This window comes from Hyalella azteca, unplaced genomic scaffold, assembly GCF_000764305.2.
Source record: "Hyalella azteca isolate HAZT.00-mixed unplaced genomic scaffold, Hazt_2.0.2 contig2927, whole genome shotgun sequence".
NCBI classification, from domain to species: Eukaryota; Metazoa; Arthropoda; class Malacostraca; order Amphipoda; family Hyalellidae; genus Hyalella; species Hyalella azteca.
Window position 1 is genome coordinate 191,866 of NW_025933184.1, and position 19,409 is coordinate 211,274.

The 19,409-nt window shown below is 37.5% G+C and overlaps 2 protein-coding genes across 2 annotated transcripts in view; one reads left to right on the forward strand and one right to left on the reverse strand.

Moving 5' to 3' along the window:
* The window catches only part of LOC108677430, a 63,879-nt gene extending 58,258 nt beyond the window's left edge, over window positions 1-5,621 (forward strand). The window contains exons 19-21 of the mRNA XM_047885734.1: window positions 516-911; window positions 1,234-1,449; window positions 2,768-5,621. Of these exons, the coding sequence (XP_047741690.1) occupies window positions 516-911; window positions 1,234-1,449; window positions 2,768-2,983 (828 nt within the window). The 3' untranslated portion in view covers window positions 2,984-5,621. The remainder of the gene's footprint in view (window positions 1-515; window positions 912-1,233; window positions 1,450-2,767) is intronic.
* Window positions 5,622-5,989: 368 nt separating this feature from the next.
* On the reverse strand, window positions 5,990-18,749 carry LOC108677431 (ammonium transporter Rh type A-like). The gene is given in 9 exon segments (XM_018165650.2): window positions 5,990-6,806; window positions 7,127-7,423; window positions 7,511-7,652; window positions 8,471-8,634; window positions 9,856-9,997; window positions 10,774-10,924; window positions 11,312-11,495; window positions 11,956-12,083; window positions 18,471-18,749. Coding segments are annotated over 9 exon segments (1,434 nt in total). The 5' UTR covers window positions 18,557-18,749; the 3' UTR covers window positions 5,990-6,666.
* Between the last annotated feature and the right edge of the window lie 660 nt (window positions 18,750-19,409).

Genomic DNA, 19,409 nt, shown 5'->3' on the forward strand with positions numbered 1-19,409 from the left:
ATTCTGACCAGAAACTGGCGCACAGAGCTGGGATCGAACCCACGCCTCTCTGCTCTAATCTTGGTACTCTGAACTTTAACCTCTGGGCGCGATTTCTATTCTTGGTCGGTACACGGCAGTCTTACGATTTCAATGAAATGTGTCACTTCAAAGTCCGTACTTCTTTTTCTGTTAAATAAATGGACTACGTCAAGTTCGAAACACTTGTTCTTTTTCGCTTTTCATTACAACGGAATAGGCTGTAATCGGTACACATTTGGTTTCATATAACTGTGTATATTACTGAACGCCACATACTAAGAATATTACAACAGTCAGTGGTCTATGTGTCTATTCAGCTCAGTTTACGAATATTACTTACTGATTTGATTTTTCACAGTAATGTAAGGCTGATATGGAAGATGGTGGTCTATTTTGAAATGGAGGTTGCTGTTCCATTGTGTTCAGCTAATGCAACAAATGTAATTTAATAAAAATAGTTAAGGTACAAATAGTATATTGGTGTTTTGTTCCAGTTGAACGTGAACAGCAGCCTTGTGGTACGAGGGCCATACCTTATCCCTCTGCTGCGTTCTCTACCTCGTCTACTGGACCTTTCCTTGGCAGTGATGTCGTCTTCGACGGCCAAGGGTGACTCCTTGAACACGGACCTCTCCAACACTCTCAACTCGCCCCTCTCTAATACCCTCAACTCCCCTCTCTCGAACACTCTTCTGAGACATCATTCCCCTCATGTTCCCACGGGGGCCACGCTCCCCATGTCCCCCCACCATGACCCACTGTCCCCACAAGGTCCCGGGATGCAGGATGCCAACACCAAAGCCCTTTTTGCCATGATAGCTTCTTCCTTCCCCTCACTCAAGAGGATTAACATGACCGGATGGAGCTTCTCGCTGGAGAACTGTTCTAAGGTCAGACTTGTTTTCATCTCATTGTTTAGCTTGAAAGTGGACATCTCTACCTTAACCTCGATAAAAAAAAGCTTCTTAATGAATGTTTTCACTTCAAACTTTATTTGAAATTTTCGAATATTGAGCATTTGTTCTTCCGTATTTTTTCGGGGAAACTCATGTTGTTAATATGATTTTTGATAATTGCATACATTACCTTAATGAATATTTGTTGAGCATGTACATTTTCCCCTAGATGAAGCATGTCAAGCATTAAGGAAATTGATCAAGCATTAAGGAAATTGAAACAAAACATTTGTGTTAAGGTATTTTTTTTGGTCAGGTTTTGCAAGCGTGTGGACGATCGTTGAAAACCAGTGGCCTACGAGAGGTGGTGGTGAATGGTGTGGTGGTGCGTGGTGGAGGCCGTGGTGCCAGTAGCTGTGGTGAGGCTGAACATCTTCTCCTCTCAACACTCATCACAAACCTTCATCACTTGGTCCACCTCTCCATCAGTGGAATGGCTTTAACGACCGCCCAGGCCACTGCCTTTGCCAAGGTGAGTTCATTTCTCTCGACTGTTTGTTCAGTGATGCATTTCTACCTAATAGGTTAGTTCATTTTTAGCGCATTTTCTCATTTATGGAAAAAATGCACTATTGTGCGCGCCATGTCCGTCTGTCTGCCCGTCTGTCCATCCGTCCGTCCGTGACCTCAAGTTTTCGTCGACGAGAAAATGCGCTCTCTGTCACTCACTGTAGTAAGTACTGAGTTATATTTTTATTTTTACTGTTTGTTCTGTACGACGCATAAAATTTTGTACCTGAGTTTTAATTATTTACTGAAACCATTAATCATTTTGTTTGCCCTGATTCAGCCAGGGCTCACATTTTTTAATACTTGTTTGCTAGTAATGGTAATTAATTGTAGCTTCCTACTCATTCTCTTATAAATAACCAATGTGCCTCACTATACACTCACTTTTCCCCTTGTACCCTCTGCTGTTACGTGTTCACTGACTAGTGCATGGGTGCTTATTTCTCACATAGTTTTTCTTGGCCGGTGATCTTTGATTTGGTATTATTTTTAGTTCTCGGTGCTTTTGGACTGCACTGAGGTATTACATTATCGACTTCTCCAAGACATTTATTTCGTTCGAAATAAAATTAGTTTGCCAACAGCTTTGACCGTTGAGCTCAGGATTGACGTCATTTCCTAAAAAGACTATATCAACACAGTATGTATGTCTGTGTGGACAAGCGTGGTGTTGGCAACATACTTTGTGTGTGTATAGACAGGGTGATATATATATACAGGATGGGCCAGACAATATACTGTATTGACAAGAGTGGTAAAAACAGGTCTTGTAATCTGAGCTCTTTTAGAACCCACGACCGTCGTATAACTTACGACCATTGTAAGATATACGATAGCCATAGAACTTTAACCGATCGTAGAACTCAGGCTCTCGTATAACTTACAACTATAGCAATAATTCGATGTTGATACATCCCACCGAACTGAGTTTCTCTTCAGCAAATCCATCGCAGAACAAAGTCTCTCGTATAACTTAAAAACATAGCAATAATTCGATGTTGAAACATCCACTCGAACTGAATTGCTCTTCAGATGAATTCATCGTAGAACTAAGGCTCTCGTATAGCTTCCGACCTGAGCAATGATTCAATGTTGAAATATCCACCCTAACTGAGTTCCTCCTCAGGCAAATCCATCGTAGAACTTAGGCTCTCGTATTGCTTCCGACCATAGCTCTAATCCGATGTTGAAACCTCAGGCTCTCGTATAAACTCGTATAAATTACGACCACAGCAATAATTCCAATTTGAAACATCCACACTAACTGAATTGCTCCTCAGGCGTTACGTGACAAGCTGAGCGCCTCGTCTCTTCTTCTGGACACAAGAAGCATCCCGTACCCGGCGGTGGCCGCCCTCCGCCAGACGCTGGTCGAGGGCGGCAGACACGACGTGGTGTTCCAGGCAGGCCCCGGTGTCACCTACCACCTCAAGAAAATAGAGAAGAAAGAGAAGCTGCTCGGCCGATGGGCGTGCGTGTCCGCTGATGAGAGATGATGAAATGCCTTCGCAATGATTCTTTGAATGTGATTTTCATCTAAGTAAACCATGCACATCTTTCTATTTGATGTTTGAGTATGAAAAATATATCTGGTGTAACTTTTTTGCATGATGGAAATATTTTGTTATTGAAATAGCGATTTGAGGTGGTTTCAATTGATGGAAATCAACGAACTATTTTCGTTTGAATGCTTTTTTATGTTTCTTATGGAAATATTGTGTAGGAGTTTTGATTTGAAGGCAATCTCATAGGTTAGTCTAAGACGACTGTCAAATACTAGTGATTGAGGGGAAATTCGTTGGTCAGTCAACTGTGTTACGCACACCATCGTGCAATGAAATGGCATATACATTACATGCTGAACTCTCTTTTTAAAGAGCTTGTATTCTCCCTATAGTTTCCATTCGCTTGCCAACAAAAGCAAAAGATTATCGTGAATGGTGTGTACAATAAACTTTCCCTTCGATGTCCTGACATATTCCAGTGTACAAATAAATGTTAGAGATCTATTACTGGCCTTCCAATATTTACTGTTCAATGTCCTGATTTAAAGAAACAGTTTCCCTGTAATCTATTATCAAATTAACATTATATTTGGTTCACAACATTTCTAACTTGGATTCAGAGAGCTACTCAGCTATTGGATTCATCAGTTTGAGGCTTTGTTGTTTGTTGTTTTTATATATTCGTGTATATCAAGTGTCATTCCATATAGTCAGGTTCACATACCATGTATAATTCTTATGTTATGAATCTTGTGTACCATGCAGAATTTCCCGTTTGTGTTATGTTTTGAAAACCTTTGTCATATCAATTAGCGATACGAATTTATTTCTAAAATCTCTGCCATTTATTAAATATTTAATCTGTGACAAGTCGTTTTCAATCAATGTTACTTCTGGTATAGAGGTTCTATGCCTTATTCAGTTGAAGTAGAAATGCATATTTTTCGCCTTTTATCGGCAATCTAAATAATAACGTACGCATTCCTTCGCGAATAAAGGACAATAATTGCCTTGTGTAAATTTTAAAAGTTTTGGCTGAGTTATATAGTTTGTTTATTTTAAAAACCGAAACTGCGTTGTTTCGTTCTAATTACCTGCTATTTGACGGATGAAATCGGACCCGTCTCTTCTTTCGTTTCCTTTCGGTTGCAATCGTATTTTGGAAGCATCGTTATCGTATTTTTTAAAATCAATAATTTTTCGTATGACCTCAACCCAAATCGCTAAGTGCGACGTTCTCAACTGTCTGTACTTCAGAGAGAATTTACTTTTTCAATAACACTTGCATACAAATTTTGTGCCATCAGTTCCGCTGAGTTTGCTTGCGGTTTAAAGGTAGCAGACGCAGTCTTTCAGTTTAATGATTTTATAGTTCCCAGCATTACCTATTTTTTGTAAGAGTTCTCTATGATAATGAATATTTTATACACTACTTAATCTTGAGACCAGAATAGAGTCAATAGACGGATTGTGTAGTTGCAAGCATAACTAATTTGTTTTAAAAGCTCCTTCTGATTATGCCTATTATACTACGTGTTTTAAAGGGATGGAGCAAACAGATCTCCTCTTTAGTTCTTACTTAATGTTGATGCATTTTTCGAACGGGTTTGAATTAAAATAAGACCGAAATTATTGTCAGTTACCAGTTACTATACTAATTTTGTGTTTAATTTCAATACGGAAATCCAATCAACAATAGAAAAATTATGAAATTTTGAATTAATTAAAAAAAAATTGAATACACTTTGTTAACTAGGTTGGGTCAACTGTATAGAACTTTATAAACTTGTTGCTAAAGTGGTCTACTGCTTTGGGCAAATCTACACTGGCAAATATCTCTACTTCTTTGAAATTTGCAAACCATTTTCGATCATTGTTGCAACATTTTGTTGTAAATTTGATTGACGTTTTGTTTTTGCTCTAGTTCCTTAATTTCAAATCGTGAACGCCATTTTGTTCGTAACACGAAAATAGAGCTGTAAATAAAAATTTGTTTATTATTGTCAAAGGATTTGTTTTAATTTGACCTCATGTGATATAATAATGTGAGTGTGTATTGAGGATTAGGCCATATTGGAATTTCGTCTATTCAAGACATTGTATAATGTTCACAGTTTACCTCTGTCTCGAACCCGCAGCTCACTGCTCTCATCTCGCTGTTTTTAACCATCCAGATTTTTATTTTATTATTATTTTTTTTTCTGGGATCTTTGCTCAAAACAAGTTTTGTGATAGTGTTCTTGCATTGATACGTTAGTGTTGTCTTGTTTATCAATAGGGTTACTTCTTTAGTTCCATTGTGGAACTCATTGTGATTTTTTTGTGTTTAACTAAGCGTGTTCATTTGATTGGTTTTATTGTACTGTTTTTCTTTTTGACTTCCTGAAACATCTTGGGTTGAAAAAAATTACCATTAAAGTTTAATTTTGGGCTGTGCAGAGTTAGTAAAACGACTAGAGTCGTCTGAAATATAATTTACATCATCGACTAATTGAATGTATCTTTCTCAAAAATAATACTGGGGTTCAACTTTAATGTTAAATAAAAGAGATTATGCAAACCGTTCTCAGTGTAAGACTGAAGTGTTCTATTTTTTCTATCAATTATTGTATTATAAATGAGAATATTTTGAAATTTTTTTTTCCTGTGTATATCCTGTCTCGAATTTATTGCATTTATTTTCAATGGACTCTTTCATTCTGTACATTATTCAGGCTTTTAGAGTTATTGCTATATACATTCTCTGAGATAGTTTCAGGCACTTTTTTTATTTTTTTACTCCTTATGATTAAAAAGTTTATTAAATTTTAGGGATTTTTATTCGTTTGTTTTAAATGCAAAAGTCTCCCTTCCATTTATGACAAGGTTTTCTTTTGTAATTTGAAATTCCATGTGAAACACACGAGATTATTTTGCAATTAAGTCTATGAAAGCATTTCAATCACTCTTGCTCTGAGGCAAATAAAGTTTGAGCTCCCATAACAAAGGCATTTTTCATCCATTTAATCATTTTAATTAAGCACGAAATATCTGACAAATCAAAATTCCGAAGCATTCACTAACCCGACACACCTAACACACTTGACTTATTTTATACTGTGATTCACGGTTTACTTTACGAAGCCGTTCGTGAATTATCGAAACATTTCTGTGCTCAAATTATATTCAGACTTATAAATTCTTATCTCTTATCCTTATAATTTCAATTAATTTAATCTACGTTCAAATAGGAAATGTGTAAGCCTATTTTTGTAAGTATCATGCCGAATATTTTTTATTATTATGGTTATATGCCTTATTTAATAGCCTTGTTTGTTTGATTTCTTAAAAAGCTTGGCAAGGAATAAAAACGTCTCTGCAAAACTCTCTGATGACCAAAATTAATTCTGAAAAAAATTTGCTGCAAGAAAGCGTACTGTAATTTTAGTTCTCGTAATTTTGATTGCATTCATTCGAAGTCCCCTAATAGCGAGAGTGCATTCATTCGAGACTTCAAATTGCGTGCTTTTCATTGTTGAAACTCGCTTCCTGAAATTTCTTAGGCACTATATACGTCACTAACTTAGAAACTAATTTCTAATTTTGAATTCTCTTTTCCCTTATTTCTGTCGATCAGCAGGCTTGACAATTTATCAGCTGGCATGAAAATTGATGTGTTCCAGGAAGCGCTACATTCAGGGTCCGACTTTGTTGACCGCCGGGTGGGCAGCTGTTCGGTGCTCTTCTTCTTCTGGCTCGGTTATAAAGAAGGGTTCGTCATCGAAGAGGTCGTCGGCTTCAAGAATATTCAGCATCGGCAACCGCAAGATCAGACCTGAGATGAATGTGAACAACATACTTAAGTTTGTGGATAGTGAAATGCAAGATATGAACTATTAGTAAAATTAATGATTAAATGATACGTTAATTGTGCTAGTTTCACTTTAGCTTAAAAATGCGTGTCCGAAAAATTGTTATAGTGGCGTGGCGAGCCATCATCGCTTCAAAATTTCCAGCTAGCCCTATAACTAGGAGATTATGAACGTTTTAATTCAAGTAAAATTAATACACGAGTTCTTAACAACATCCCGGAATATTCTCTCTTATAATCTTAAAAAACGCATTCTCATTCCAACATGGGTATTTAAAACGCACCAGTCACTAGTCCCCCCACGACGCTGATGACAAGGGTGACCACGAGCGCCAGGAGCTGGAAGGACGCTTGTATGGCCGCTGAGCGGCCGTCGCCAGGCTCCAGGTCGGGCATCGCGCGCTGGAGTCTTGCGAACTCCGGGGTGCCATTGAGGGGGGCGCGCAGGGGGAACATTTCGTACAAACTGTGAAACCGGGATATAGATTACAGGTGCCAACAGAAAGATGGTGGCGGCTGATAAATAAGATTACAGGTGCCAACAGAAAGATGGTGGCGGCTGATAAATAAGATTACAGGCACTGAAAGAAAGATGGTGGCGGCTGATAAATAAGATTACAGACACTAACAGAAAGATGGTGGTGGCTGATGAATAAAATTACAGACACTAACAGAAAGATGGTGGTATCCGACGACCGAGACGATGCCGGCGATGGAGCCGATGATGAGGGCACCGAAGGGCTGTGCCATCATGTCGGCCGACGTGCCAATGGCTACACCTCCCGCCAGTGTGCTGTTCTGGATGTGTTCCTGAACACAAAAACTTTGTTTATTCAGAGTAAAGGATTGCGCTTTGTAGAAATTATTTATGGATTCCAAACAGAGCAACGAGTTCCTGGCGTAACCTCAAGAAAAAGCGAAAAATTGCATTAATCCTTAAAAGATAATGTAGCATGGGAACTTTTCTTTAATTTCATATTCTGCTAAATTGTAGTGCTCGGTTTGATATCTTTTTAATTTTTCTTGAATTAATGTGCAAATTTTTTTTGTGAAGTTCCAGCATTTAATTTTAAAATTTTCTGTTTTCTCCATCGAGCGCCATACCTACGAGCAAGACACCCAGCGATTTTGTCAACGCTGGAACACGTGCAACAATTTCCATGCTCCATTATTTAGATAACCGATCATGCAGTGAAGAATTTTTTCATTTGACAACTATATTAGGTTCGGCTATAAATTTATTTTCTAGATCTATCATTTGTATATGAGTTATAAGAATTTTTCTTACACCAGGAGTTATGCCGAAGAAAATGCGCCTTCCAGCAGTATTTCCTAAAGTTTTACTAGAAGTACTCTGTCCTTAAATAACTCCTACCTTAAATAGTATTCGCTTTAGCGGCCTTTTATTTTAAAATCTTTAGGATTTGTAGCAGTGTTAACTGAAGTTTTCTTACTGAAGCTGCAAATCTTCATGATTTGTAGCAGTGTTACCTGAAGTTTTCTTACTGCAGCTGCAAATCTTTTTGATTAGTAGCAGTGTTACCTAAAGTTTTCTTACCGAGGCTGCAAATCTTCAAGATTTGTAGCAGTGTTACCTGAAGTTTCTTACTTAACTTCATTAGACTCACCATCTCGAACTTCTTGTCAGGGTCAGATAGAGACGACACAGCGAAGGCCACAATGCAGGACGCAGCCAGTGCGAGGTATGTGTTGATCACAGCTCGGTGCTGGTCGTCTCCGGTCGCCGCCCCACCGTTGAAAGAGGGCCAGTACAACCACAGGAATACCGTGCCTGTACAGCGTCGTGTATTATGAGTGCCGTGCCTGTACCACGTCGTGTATTATGAGTGTTGTGCCTGTACCACGTCGTGTATTATGAGTTTTGTGCCTGTACCACGTCATGTATTATGAGTGCTGTGCCTGTACGACGTCGTGTATTATGAGTGCTGTGTCTGTACGACGTCGTGTATTATGAGTGCAGCGAACTCCGGGGTGCCATTGAGGGGGGCGCGCAGGGGGAACATTTCGTACAAACTGTGAAACCGGGATATTACATGTCATTAAAACTTTGGAAATAGAAAACATTTTATTAAAGCTCTGAGAGGGTAAGATCCCTTAGAAACAGTAAAAAGGGAAACATTTCATAAAAACTGTGAAAATGGAAGATCTCGTACAAAGTGTGACAGGGTAAGATCCCATAATAACTGTCAAAGGGAAAATTGCGTATAAACTGAAAAAGAGAAGATTTCATTCAAACTGTGAAAGCGGAAGATCTCATAAAAAACTGAACGGGAACGATCTCGACAAATTGAAAGAGGAAGATCTCTGAAAGGGAAATATATCGTAGAACTTAGAAGTTGTAGCTGGGCGAGATCTGCAATTGTTGTACCCACCGGAGGCCGTAGTCTAGCAGCAGTTGTACCTGAGGCCATAGTCTAGCAGCAGTTGTACCTGAGGCCGTAGTCTAGCAGCAGTTGTACCTGAGGCCGTAGTCTAGTAGCAGTTGTACCTGAGGCCGTAGTCTAGTAGCAGTTGTACCTGCTGTCTCTTATACACATCTAGATGTGTATAAGAGACAGCAACTGTGCCTGTACGACGTCGTGTATTATGAGTGCTGTGCCTGTACGACGTCGTGTATTATGAATGCTGTGCCTGTACGACGTCGTGTATTATGAGTGCTGTGCCTGTATTTTAAAGTGCCTCATGTGAATGAGTCGCATAAAGGTGTTGCTTTCATTAAATTTGTATTAAGAATTATGTTTGTAATCACATTAAATTGCTAGAATGATATACCTAAATATCGGCTATTTTGATGATTATCCAGAATATAATTATAATAATTTGAACTAAAAATCGAATTAGCAAGTTTAGGAAATTTCCCGCGTTTCCTATATAAACATCAACTGCGTTGCCCATCGCTAGTCAGTAACAGTTTTTCTGCCTTGTTGTTGATAAAATTCTGGTTTATTCATGACTCAGCATTCAGATGAACAAATAATTCCTAGGCTCGCACCAATCATGGAGAAGACATTAGAGGTTTTGTTGCAGCCTTGCTTGTCGCTGAAAACGTCCTCGCGAGCCAGCATGAGGCTGGCGGCGAGACCGAAGTAGGCGCCGAACGCGTGTACAAACATCGAGTCTCCCATGTCGACAGCCTTAGAGATGTTAAGGGATGCGATTATGAGATTAGTTAAGGTTATATATATCATCATTAATTACGCGGTAAGTATTGCTAAATCATTAATTAAAATGTCATGGTGCTTCCGATTTGCATGCTGTTAGACGGTTACGCAAATCATGTGGATCAAACAAGAGTCCAAACTTTAGCTTCAACGATTTAAGATCACGTCAGTGATCTTAAATCAAGTTTGAATGGCCAACGCAGACAATTGAGCTTCATGCTAATTTATAAGGAAAATGACTATGGATCAGAGTGCAGTTTTATCGCTGAAAAATTAAGATTAATCAATTTAGGATTAAGTAAAAGCAGGTAAAGACATTATTTTATGTCACAAAACTGGTACACGGCGTAGGCAAGCTTTGAGCATGCGCTAAATTGACAACCAAGATTTGCCTTCGTATTTACATGAATATTAAAATCAGGATGACTTTTGCTAGTATTTCGTTTTAAAAATATTTTCAAGTTGTTGCAATAAAAAGTATTATGGTAAAAAGAACACAGAATTCTAATTTTACATAAAATCTGGTTGGTTTCGAGAATTCCACATACATTGCATGATTGTTTGCTATCTGTGTTCTAAAGCCATTTCAGCAAACTAACTCACCAATTACAATTCAAAAATTTATAACCTCATTTCAGATGTCTAACATCAAAATTCTTCAAGAAGTTTTAATCAACATTGAACAAATTGGAGTTATAATAATTAAAGTTCAAAGTTAAAGTTAGTTAATGTTAAACACTTTTACTTACTCCGAAATATTTCCTCCCAATGACCTCATTGATCGTGAAGATTGGGATCTCAATGACGGTGAGCAGTATGAGCTGCGTCGGCGTCGTCTTGCCTATCAGGGCCCCGAAGCTGATCAGGACCGTCGCAGCCACGAAATCCGCACTCATGAGACTGCGAAATTGAACAATTTCAATTTAAATAACGTTAAAATAGTGTTTAATATTAACAAGCGAGTGATTTTCGAGCCTCACTAAACACTTCGTCACAATACACATAATATTCTATATTCCAATACAAATAATGTTCTATATTCTCAACATTTTAATTATCTTCAAAGTCCCACTTTTATTTTACCGTTCCCTTACAGTGGGGCGCGCCTATTTTTTGGGAAATGCTTGATAAAAAGTGATGAGTAAAATGAAAAGCTCTAAAAAAAAGCTATGTCACGCTTTGATATCCATAAATTTCATTCATCTAAAATTCTAAATGAAACCATGGTAGAATCATCCATTTAAATGAATGTAGAAATATCACTCAACAATACAATGAATTCCGTACGAGTTGATATCGACGAAGATGAGTCCGTCGTGTAGGTGGAAGAAACCGTTAACGAGGATGGCCCACTGGATGGCCACGGCAGCCACCATGAAGTTGAGGCCCACGGCACTGAGGCCATACTTCTTCAGGAACGTCATCAGGAAGCCGAAGCCGATGAAGATCATCACGTGCACGTCCTGGAAGACTGAAACAACATATTATTTAACACGAGAAATTATTTATTAAATTCCTTCTCATCAGGCTTCTGACGTCGCTAACTTTGACTAACCGTTGTTGCTACGAAATTAACTTGTAATTGACGATATTTCAACGCCATTCGCGTGTAAGTTTCGAAAGCTGATGAATGAGGAATAAATAGTTTTTTGACTGCCTATTTCAATGTGTAAATGTTTATTCAAATAGAATCCGTTGGAGGGTTTCCTTTATTTGAAGTACGTGTATGATAGTGAGTTCTTGCTTTGCAAGAAAACATGGATCCCAAGTTTAAACGATGCTCGTAAAAACCATGCACGAAAATTATTTCACGGCTTATTCGATTTCTTGTACGCAAAAGTTCCCTCGAGGTAGCGAAAATGACAATCAGAGCTCGAATTTCAACACAAATCTTCCCGCATAGCAAAGATTTCATGGAGGCAGATCCTTACATCCGTAAACAGGATGATGCGCTGTACCAGATGCTTCTGGATGATGTTCAGCATCCATGTGACTGTCATTACTGCGGTGCAATTCTGGACTGTACGGATGATACTTAGCATCAGCGTCTGGACCATACCTGTTGAAAGATAAATAAACTTTTAATTTAGAATGAAATGAATAAAAAAAAAAGAATGCTTAAATAGAAGCGAGGTTAGGTTCGGCGCTCAGTGGCAAGCATACTTACAGAAAATTCGAACCGCAGATCCAAAGGAGTTCTTTAATTAACTCCATTTAAAAAATGTAACGGCGAACGTGTAGCAAGAAAATCATGACACGTGCTAGGCACGCAAAATCCTGACGTTTGTCTGGTTAAAATTCAACAAATATAATCCAATGATTCATAGAATCAATTACAGTATAAAATTATTAACGAACATAAACATGAAATATTCAAGGATCATGTTCAAATGATAAAGAACTTAAGGTATCCTTAATTCAAATTACTTGCAATTATTTCAGTGCGCTGCTTTGCCAGACGAGTAATTACTGAAATAAGGAATATTACAGGCAGTTGTGTTGAAGTAGGTAATCTAATTGGCGTTCTAATTCATGCATGGTAGTGAATCTTTTTGAAGGAGGATGATTAGCTATTGTTATAGGAACGGTTTTCTCATTTGCATTCATATAGGTACCTTGCTAAGCAGTCGTCTCTATGATCAGAGCAAGGCAGCATTTAATGTGCATCCATTTTTAGCTCACACACTTGATGCTTATTGAAATAATAGGAATTGATTGAATAGGAGGGATACACAATGCAATTCCGTGTTAATGCTTGTTGAAATCAATTTCTTCAATAAGGATATCGTATCGCAGATTGTTATTATCGGAAATTATGTTTGATTATACATATATATTATCTACGTGTATTGTACACATATATTGATGTATATATAATATATATTATCTACGTGTATTGTAAAAAATCTTATTGCTCAAGGAAAATGCGAGAAATGTGGGTAGAAAGATTCTTTTATGAAAGAATGATTGTTTATATTTGATCTCTAACAATCTTTTAATCATAAGAAATAATGATACTTTATATTTGAACTCTAACTAACGAACTTTGTTGTGGATCAACAACGCTTGTGTTCTGTTTACTCTTCTCACGCGGTGTTCCGGTTCTTAAACATCTTTCATGGAACGACGATACAGAAAAAGAATTTCTTCAGGATTCGTCTCGCCGTTGTCAGTAATGATCAAGACTTGGTAGTTGTGCGTGAAAGTGTGTGACAAATTAATGTGAAAATTTCAACTCTCGCTGTGTAGTGGGTTCTTAAAAGTGATTAATAACTTTAACATCGTTTTAGTGGTGAATACACAAATTCGCGATAAAACTGAAATAGAATCAAGGTGTTGTGAATTTATTCAGCGACTAGATGTTGTGGAAATGACTTTCAAGAGTCAAGACTGACCTAGGCTCACTTCTACACATTTCACGTCTCAAAGAGGCGTTCAGTGCTACGATCGTTGGTCTCTACGTAGTTCTACAGCCAACCGCCATGCACGGTAAGCCAACATAAGCTATTTTTCCCTAGTCTGGTTGCTGTGTGTCTCCTTGAGTGAAAAATGTACTCTGGGCAAAGAAAAATACATTGGGCAAGCGCGTTAAGAAGAGTGAGCCTGGTACTAAAACTGCTGTGTTGCGAAATTAGCTGCTGAAAGCAAGAGATGAGCAAACCGTGTAGTTAGGCGTGCATATAGACATAGTATTGCGTTTGATCTACGGACCGCAAGCCTCAAGGCCGGCATAGCCTACTGCAGGAAGTGACAACCATTGACCCATGAGAAGCTCATTTTTGCGGATGTAGTTCGTTGTTCGCCTGTGACGTCACTGATCTCAGTGACATCACGGACATTAACCAATCACCAAAATGTGATCAGACCTGTCAACCTATTCGTCATGGGAATGACGAGATTGTTTACGTTTCTTGCTCTCAGTGACGTAACAAGAGAGCTGACCTGAAAGTCGGAAATCCTCGTGGGCCAACGTTGTATAGTTCAACCATGGTGACAAATTTCAAGCAGCATGAACTAAATTCACGGTACGGGAGTGAATTTGTAAGTCAACCTAATTCTTAAATATAGAATTCATATATACCTTTCAAATTTCATGAAAAAGATTCCGAAATTGTTCTGCAATTTTGTGCTGTGTACTAGAATTTACGATTTCCCGTTAATGCATGCAAATCCGGTGTTCCAACCCTCACCAGGGAGCACATTTTCACATAATTTCAGAGATTTCTTTTGATAATTTTCTTATTATTTAGTCGTTAAAGTTGATGGTTCTGCCGATTGCCTAACCTCCCAATAAAGGATATGAATTGTTTTTAGGTTAAAGATGAATTGCATTCGAACTTACTTTACAATTTAACTTGCAATTTTAGGTATCGAGTTGAATTTTAGGCCGGTCGCACAGTATATCGTCGGACCTCGATACCGGGAGGAGAATACTTTCCCACTTTTTCTCCTCGAAATTCAAGCGAGATAAAAAGAATGAAAATCGCAGTGGCTGCTAGTCTGCTACTTTATATTAATGAGTGAGGCGTCCATGGGCTTCAAGAAATTGGGACTTCCTGATTTTATCAGGTCATCAAAATTTTGTTACCAAATGAACCTAAAAAAAATGTGAAATATAAAATGTCGCGAGTTCAAATTTTCTCGTTAGGCTTTTATTTCTAGGTGAATTTTTGCCTCTGTGAAAACCATATATCTTGCATTAATTTACGGATTTTAATAATTATAATTCGTGATATCTTAACCTCAAAACGTGGTTTTACGAAATTTCGGAGAGCATCTCTCAGTGTGCATGCAAGTTAGGTTCATGTATACTTTCATTAATCTTGCAGTGCGTGAGCTGACAGTAGAGTGACGCCGTCGGTCACTGGTTAGTGCTGGACGTCTTCCAGATAGAATTATATTCAGCTAATAATATTTACAGGACCGCACGATTTATTCAGGGGTTATATTCGGCAGCCGATTTCCCAAATTGCGTTCGTTGTGAACCTTGGCATATTTTTGGGTTACTTGATTAGCTGAGTGAGATTACTACAACACACTAAGTAAACTCGAATGTGCTATGCAGTGGCCTTTGCAGATTCGGATTACTGCTTCACTCTAGTATTTCGTATTGTATAGCCCCAAGTGTAGCGAGCCATAAATACTGCTTTTCCTCGAGCTTTGAAAATGGTCAAGATGTATACGATATTACCTCGCGAACTTCACCAGAGTTTGGTTACGGTTGTTAAGTTTTGGTTAACCGTGAGTTATCGCCAAATAGCAGTAATTTGAATTGTGTTTCATGGAGGCTGTCGGTGATAATGGATTAATGGAAGTTCGTTTCCCTTAATTACGATGGAGTTAGTAGGCCCTGTATTGCATTGTATGCTGTCTTAGACTGTGACAAGTGCGAAATATAACACATTGTTACTCTCGACCCTTAACGATGATAATTTACTACTGTTAATGTTTCGCTTGACTCACACCGTACCGTAATATTATTGCAAGTTAGGAGTCTTTGTCAGGCTTCTGAAAAGTGCACGCGGCGCTACAATAAAAGCTAATTGGGTATGCTTAATTTTAATAATCTCAATGCGGCATTTGTTTTTTTGGTTCGAATGCTTCGAATCTTGAAGATGCGAGAAACTTGAATATTTTATTACCCTGCATGATGCCCACTAATTGTTTATTTGGTGTCTGCAAATTAAATCATTTCGCTACTAGATGGACAACAAAGTTTTATAAAAAAAGCGCCATGAAATCGTGTATCAATAGCATTGCACTATATTGATAATTAGGATAAATTTTCAATTATCTCAATTGTCGTTACGATATAATAAGCCTTAATTCTTGCAATTCAGCATAGGATCAATTATCTCAATTGTCGTTATGAATTATAATAAGCCTTCTTCTTACACTAACTTTGTTTATTTATTGATACGCCTTTCTGGTAAGAAAGATTTTTCTTCATGAATATTCCATGTTCAGCTCACATTTATAAAGCTATTATAAATAAATATAATTAAAAAATTAATTTATCGTGCTTATGAACAATTACTAACCTACACCTGCTGCTCCACTCGAAGTGGGCTATTGTTAGGCAAAGCTAAGCAAATTCAGGAGATACGACAATTGCATGTAAATAAAGCTAACTCAATTTCGCGGATAACAGGTTGTTGCAAACTGAGAACGATTTAGCATAAAATTAGTTGAAAATTCAATTCGCATGCTTCACAAGGTTGTCGGAAGAACTTGTGTGATCCAATTAGACTACTTTACTGCTTGTTACAGTTGTATTATTGTTAAAAATTTGAATTTTTTATTGTACTGAATCAACATATTTTGGTCAGCAGGCTAAAATGTTAACTTCTATTTCATTAGCCAAAAATTTTACAGTGATGTTGACATTTTTTCTATTGCTAACACTTCTATTTTTGATGTTTTGAACTTTTGTTGAATTTGCTATGAGAATTTTTTTTGTGAGATTAGGTAGATTGGATTCGCGTTTTTTTTGCTTTCGAATTCAAAGTTGATTACTATATGTGTCGCTTCTCGTGCAGGGATCAACGTCAGGAATTTTGAAGTGTTTGGCTTCAGAATTTGCAACGGTTACAATACGATGACCGATGAACTACTCCCATGTTCAACTACAACTTGAGGCTGGTGAGTACCAATGACTGGTCAGTACCATTATTATCTGTTCTTAATAAGATCAATTTATAAACAACTTCCCTGGTCAACTAAAACCTAAGGCTGGTCAGTACCATTAATATCTATTCTTATCTTGATAAATTCAATTGATGAACTACTTCCATGGTCAACTACAACCTAAGGGTACCCACACAGCTAGTGAAAGCAGGTTGCCAGCGTGCTGGTTACCTGCTGCGAGGCTGACGCCTGAAATTGAAATAAATAGGCCTGGCGCTGGCCTATTCGAACAGGTTTTCACTGTGACCCTTACAGTATTATCATATGTTCATTCTTGTGGCAGGTTGGAGCAGGTTGCCCGCACGGGCAAACCTGCTTTCACTGTGTGCGTACCCTAAGCTGTGAGCGCCATTGATTATTGATATCTTCATAAATGCTGTTGATGTTTTAAATCTGATAAGCGGCCCGTTCCCGTTGAGTCTGAATATTTTTAGCATTTTCTTATATACGTATTATACGTAGCTCTTATATACGTAGCATTTTATATGAACGTTTCGTATTTTTAGCATTTTCTTATATGCGTCTTGTATACGCACACGTATATAAGACGTTAAAGTGATAACGAATTAGTTGATTTGACGGTGATTTATACTTAGCGTTCCAGTTTTAAAGGATTCATCCACTATACTATTTCACTTTAAATGTACATTTCTTCGAGTTTTGGAAAAAAGGCTCACACGCGCGACTCGATCGAGAAGACATTGTGTCATAAATCAAGTGGTCTTTCCCCGCGCCTGTTGCTTGGCTACGGAAGAGCTTTATCAACTTGATTCAACTCAGTGATGAGTATTGTGTTCAACAGTTGCTATGTTTTCATGCTTTTATTCCAATAGGATTTGTTTTCTAATTCGTCGTTGAAGTTCTTCTTTGAACAAAGGTCTCGATTCTTAAAATCGAATTTCTGAGCCCAATTTAGGCGTATGCTTGCCACATTTAGCCATTAAAATGCTTCTTGTTACCAAGATAACTGCTTGAAATTATTAAATTATTTGAACCTGAAAATATTTCCGTTAGAAATAATTTCTAGCAATTTTCAAGTAAATCGCATAAAGTTTCCACTATTCGTTCTGAATTATTTTTTGAGACGCTTCATTGCCACTTTAAGTACCTAGGTCTTAGCACAAACTAGTTGATACTAGTTCGAACCTACGTACGTGATGATGGGTTGGAGCCGGTATTAAGTGAGCAATGTTTAGTATAATTCTGGTCTCAGGCCCACTCAGATATAACAACCACGATCCAGCTATTTATACTTACAAATTTTGCCGAAGCCAAAGCTGGGCGAGATTATTTATTTTGATATTTACATCTATCTTGACCGGGCCGTGTTCTGACTTTTTATGCTTTTTACGCAAGTCAAAAATTCAAATTTCACATATCACGAATTTCGGTCTTGCGTTGAGCGATGAGATAGATTCTCGTAATCGATAGATCTGATCTACGGTTTTCCACGCAAATAAAATACAGGATTAGTTTATTCTTTAATCTGAATCTTTTTTACATCGGTATAAGCAATAAAAATATAACGCACGGGAGGATTTTCTTTGGAAATTGACGTACTTTCAGACAGCCGTTCGGAATATCGATCACAGCCCGATAAAATGTCAGCCTGATTTTAAATTTATATTTTACAAATTTATTATGGGTTGAATGGTAATTCGGGGGTAATTATAGGTCGAATAATTATTTCTTTAGGGTCGAATGGTAATTCGGTCGGGTTAAGGTAATTAATGAATGCAGATAATTTAGTTTCTCTTACCTCACGAAGACAGCGAAGAGTATTATGAAAGTGATCTCAAGAAAGAGCAGGAGGTGAGCGTGCTTGTGCAAATGCTGGAACTGCATGTTGCGTACACTGTACTGAGTAGGCGCCAGTGTAAATAACGTTTAATTTCAGGCACTTGAGAAATAAACGAATTATCCCTTGAATAGCTTCCGTTGCTCCTGAATTCGCTAAAAGTTCCTTAGTATTTAAGAACTTTAACAAGACACACTCGGTTCTGAGTTCCTAAGCTCAGAACTAACGTTTTCCGAACCTGTAAAAAAACAGTGAATTCATTAAACGTGTTAGTGATCGATACCCAAATATATTCCGAGTTTCGCACTTTTCCTACGGAGATGCTTATAGTTCACGGAAATATAAGGACTATTAAATCATAATTTCATGTTCAATATAATTAGAATTTCTACTTGCGATATTTTTAAGATTTATTTTATGTTTATCGTATATAATCGTATAATCATATCGTATCGTAGTAAGGAATGTGCAGTAATTCATTTTCAACTGAGATACTCAAGTGAATTCACGAAAGTGAAGTTTAATCGTGTTAATATCAGTTTAACATGAGAATTTTCTTTATTTAAGAAAGGAAATTAGACACCGCGATCACGCCGAGGTCACAGAAGTCTGATGCTTAATATTGTACTTGAAAAAATTCCAACTAAGAATCCCAATAGTTTGTATGTACATTGAAAAAATGTTGTGCGGAAGTTCAGTCAGCAAAGTTCGTATGATCAAAACATAAATCGATTTCTTGAAATTGATGTAATAAATACTTTATGTTAAATAAATTTAACTAAAAAATTAAATTTATGTCTTGTTTATAGAAGTTGTTCTTTCGAAAGAGGAAATAGACCCCCATGCAGATATGCGAAACGGTATTTTTTTCGAAATTTTAGGAAATAATATGGAAATAAT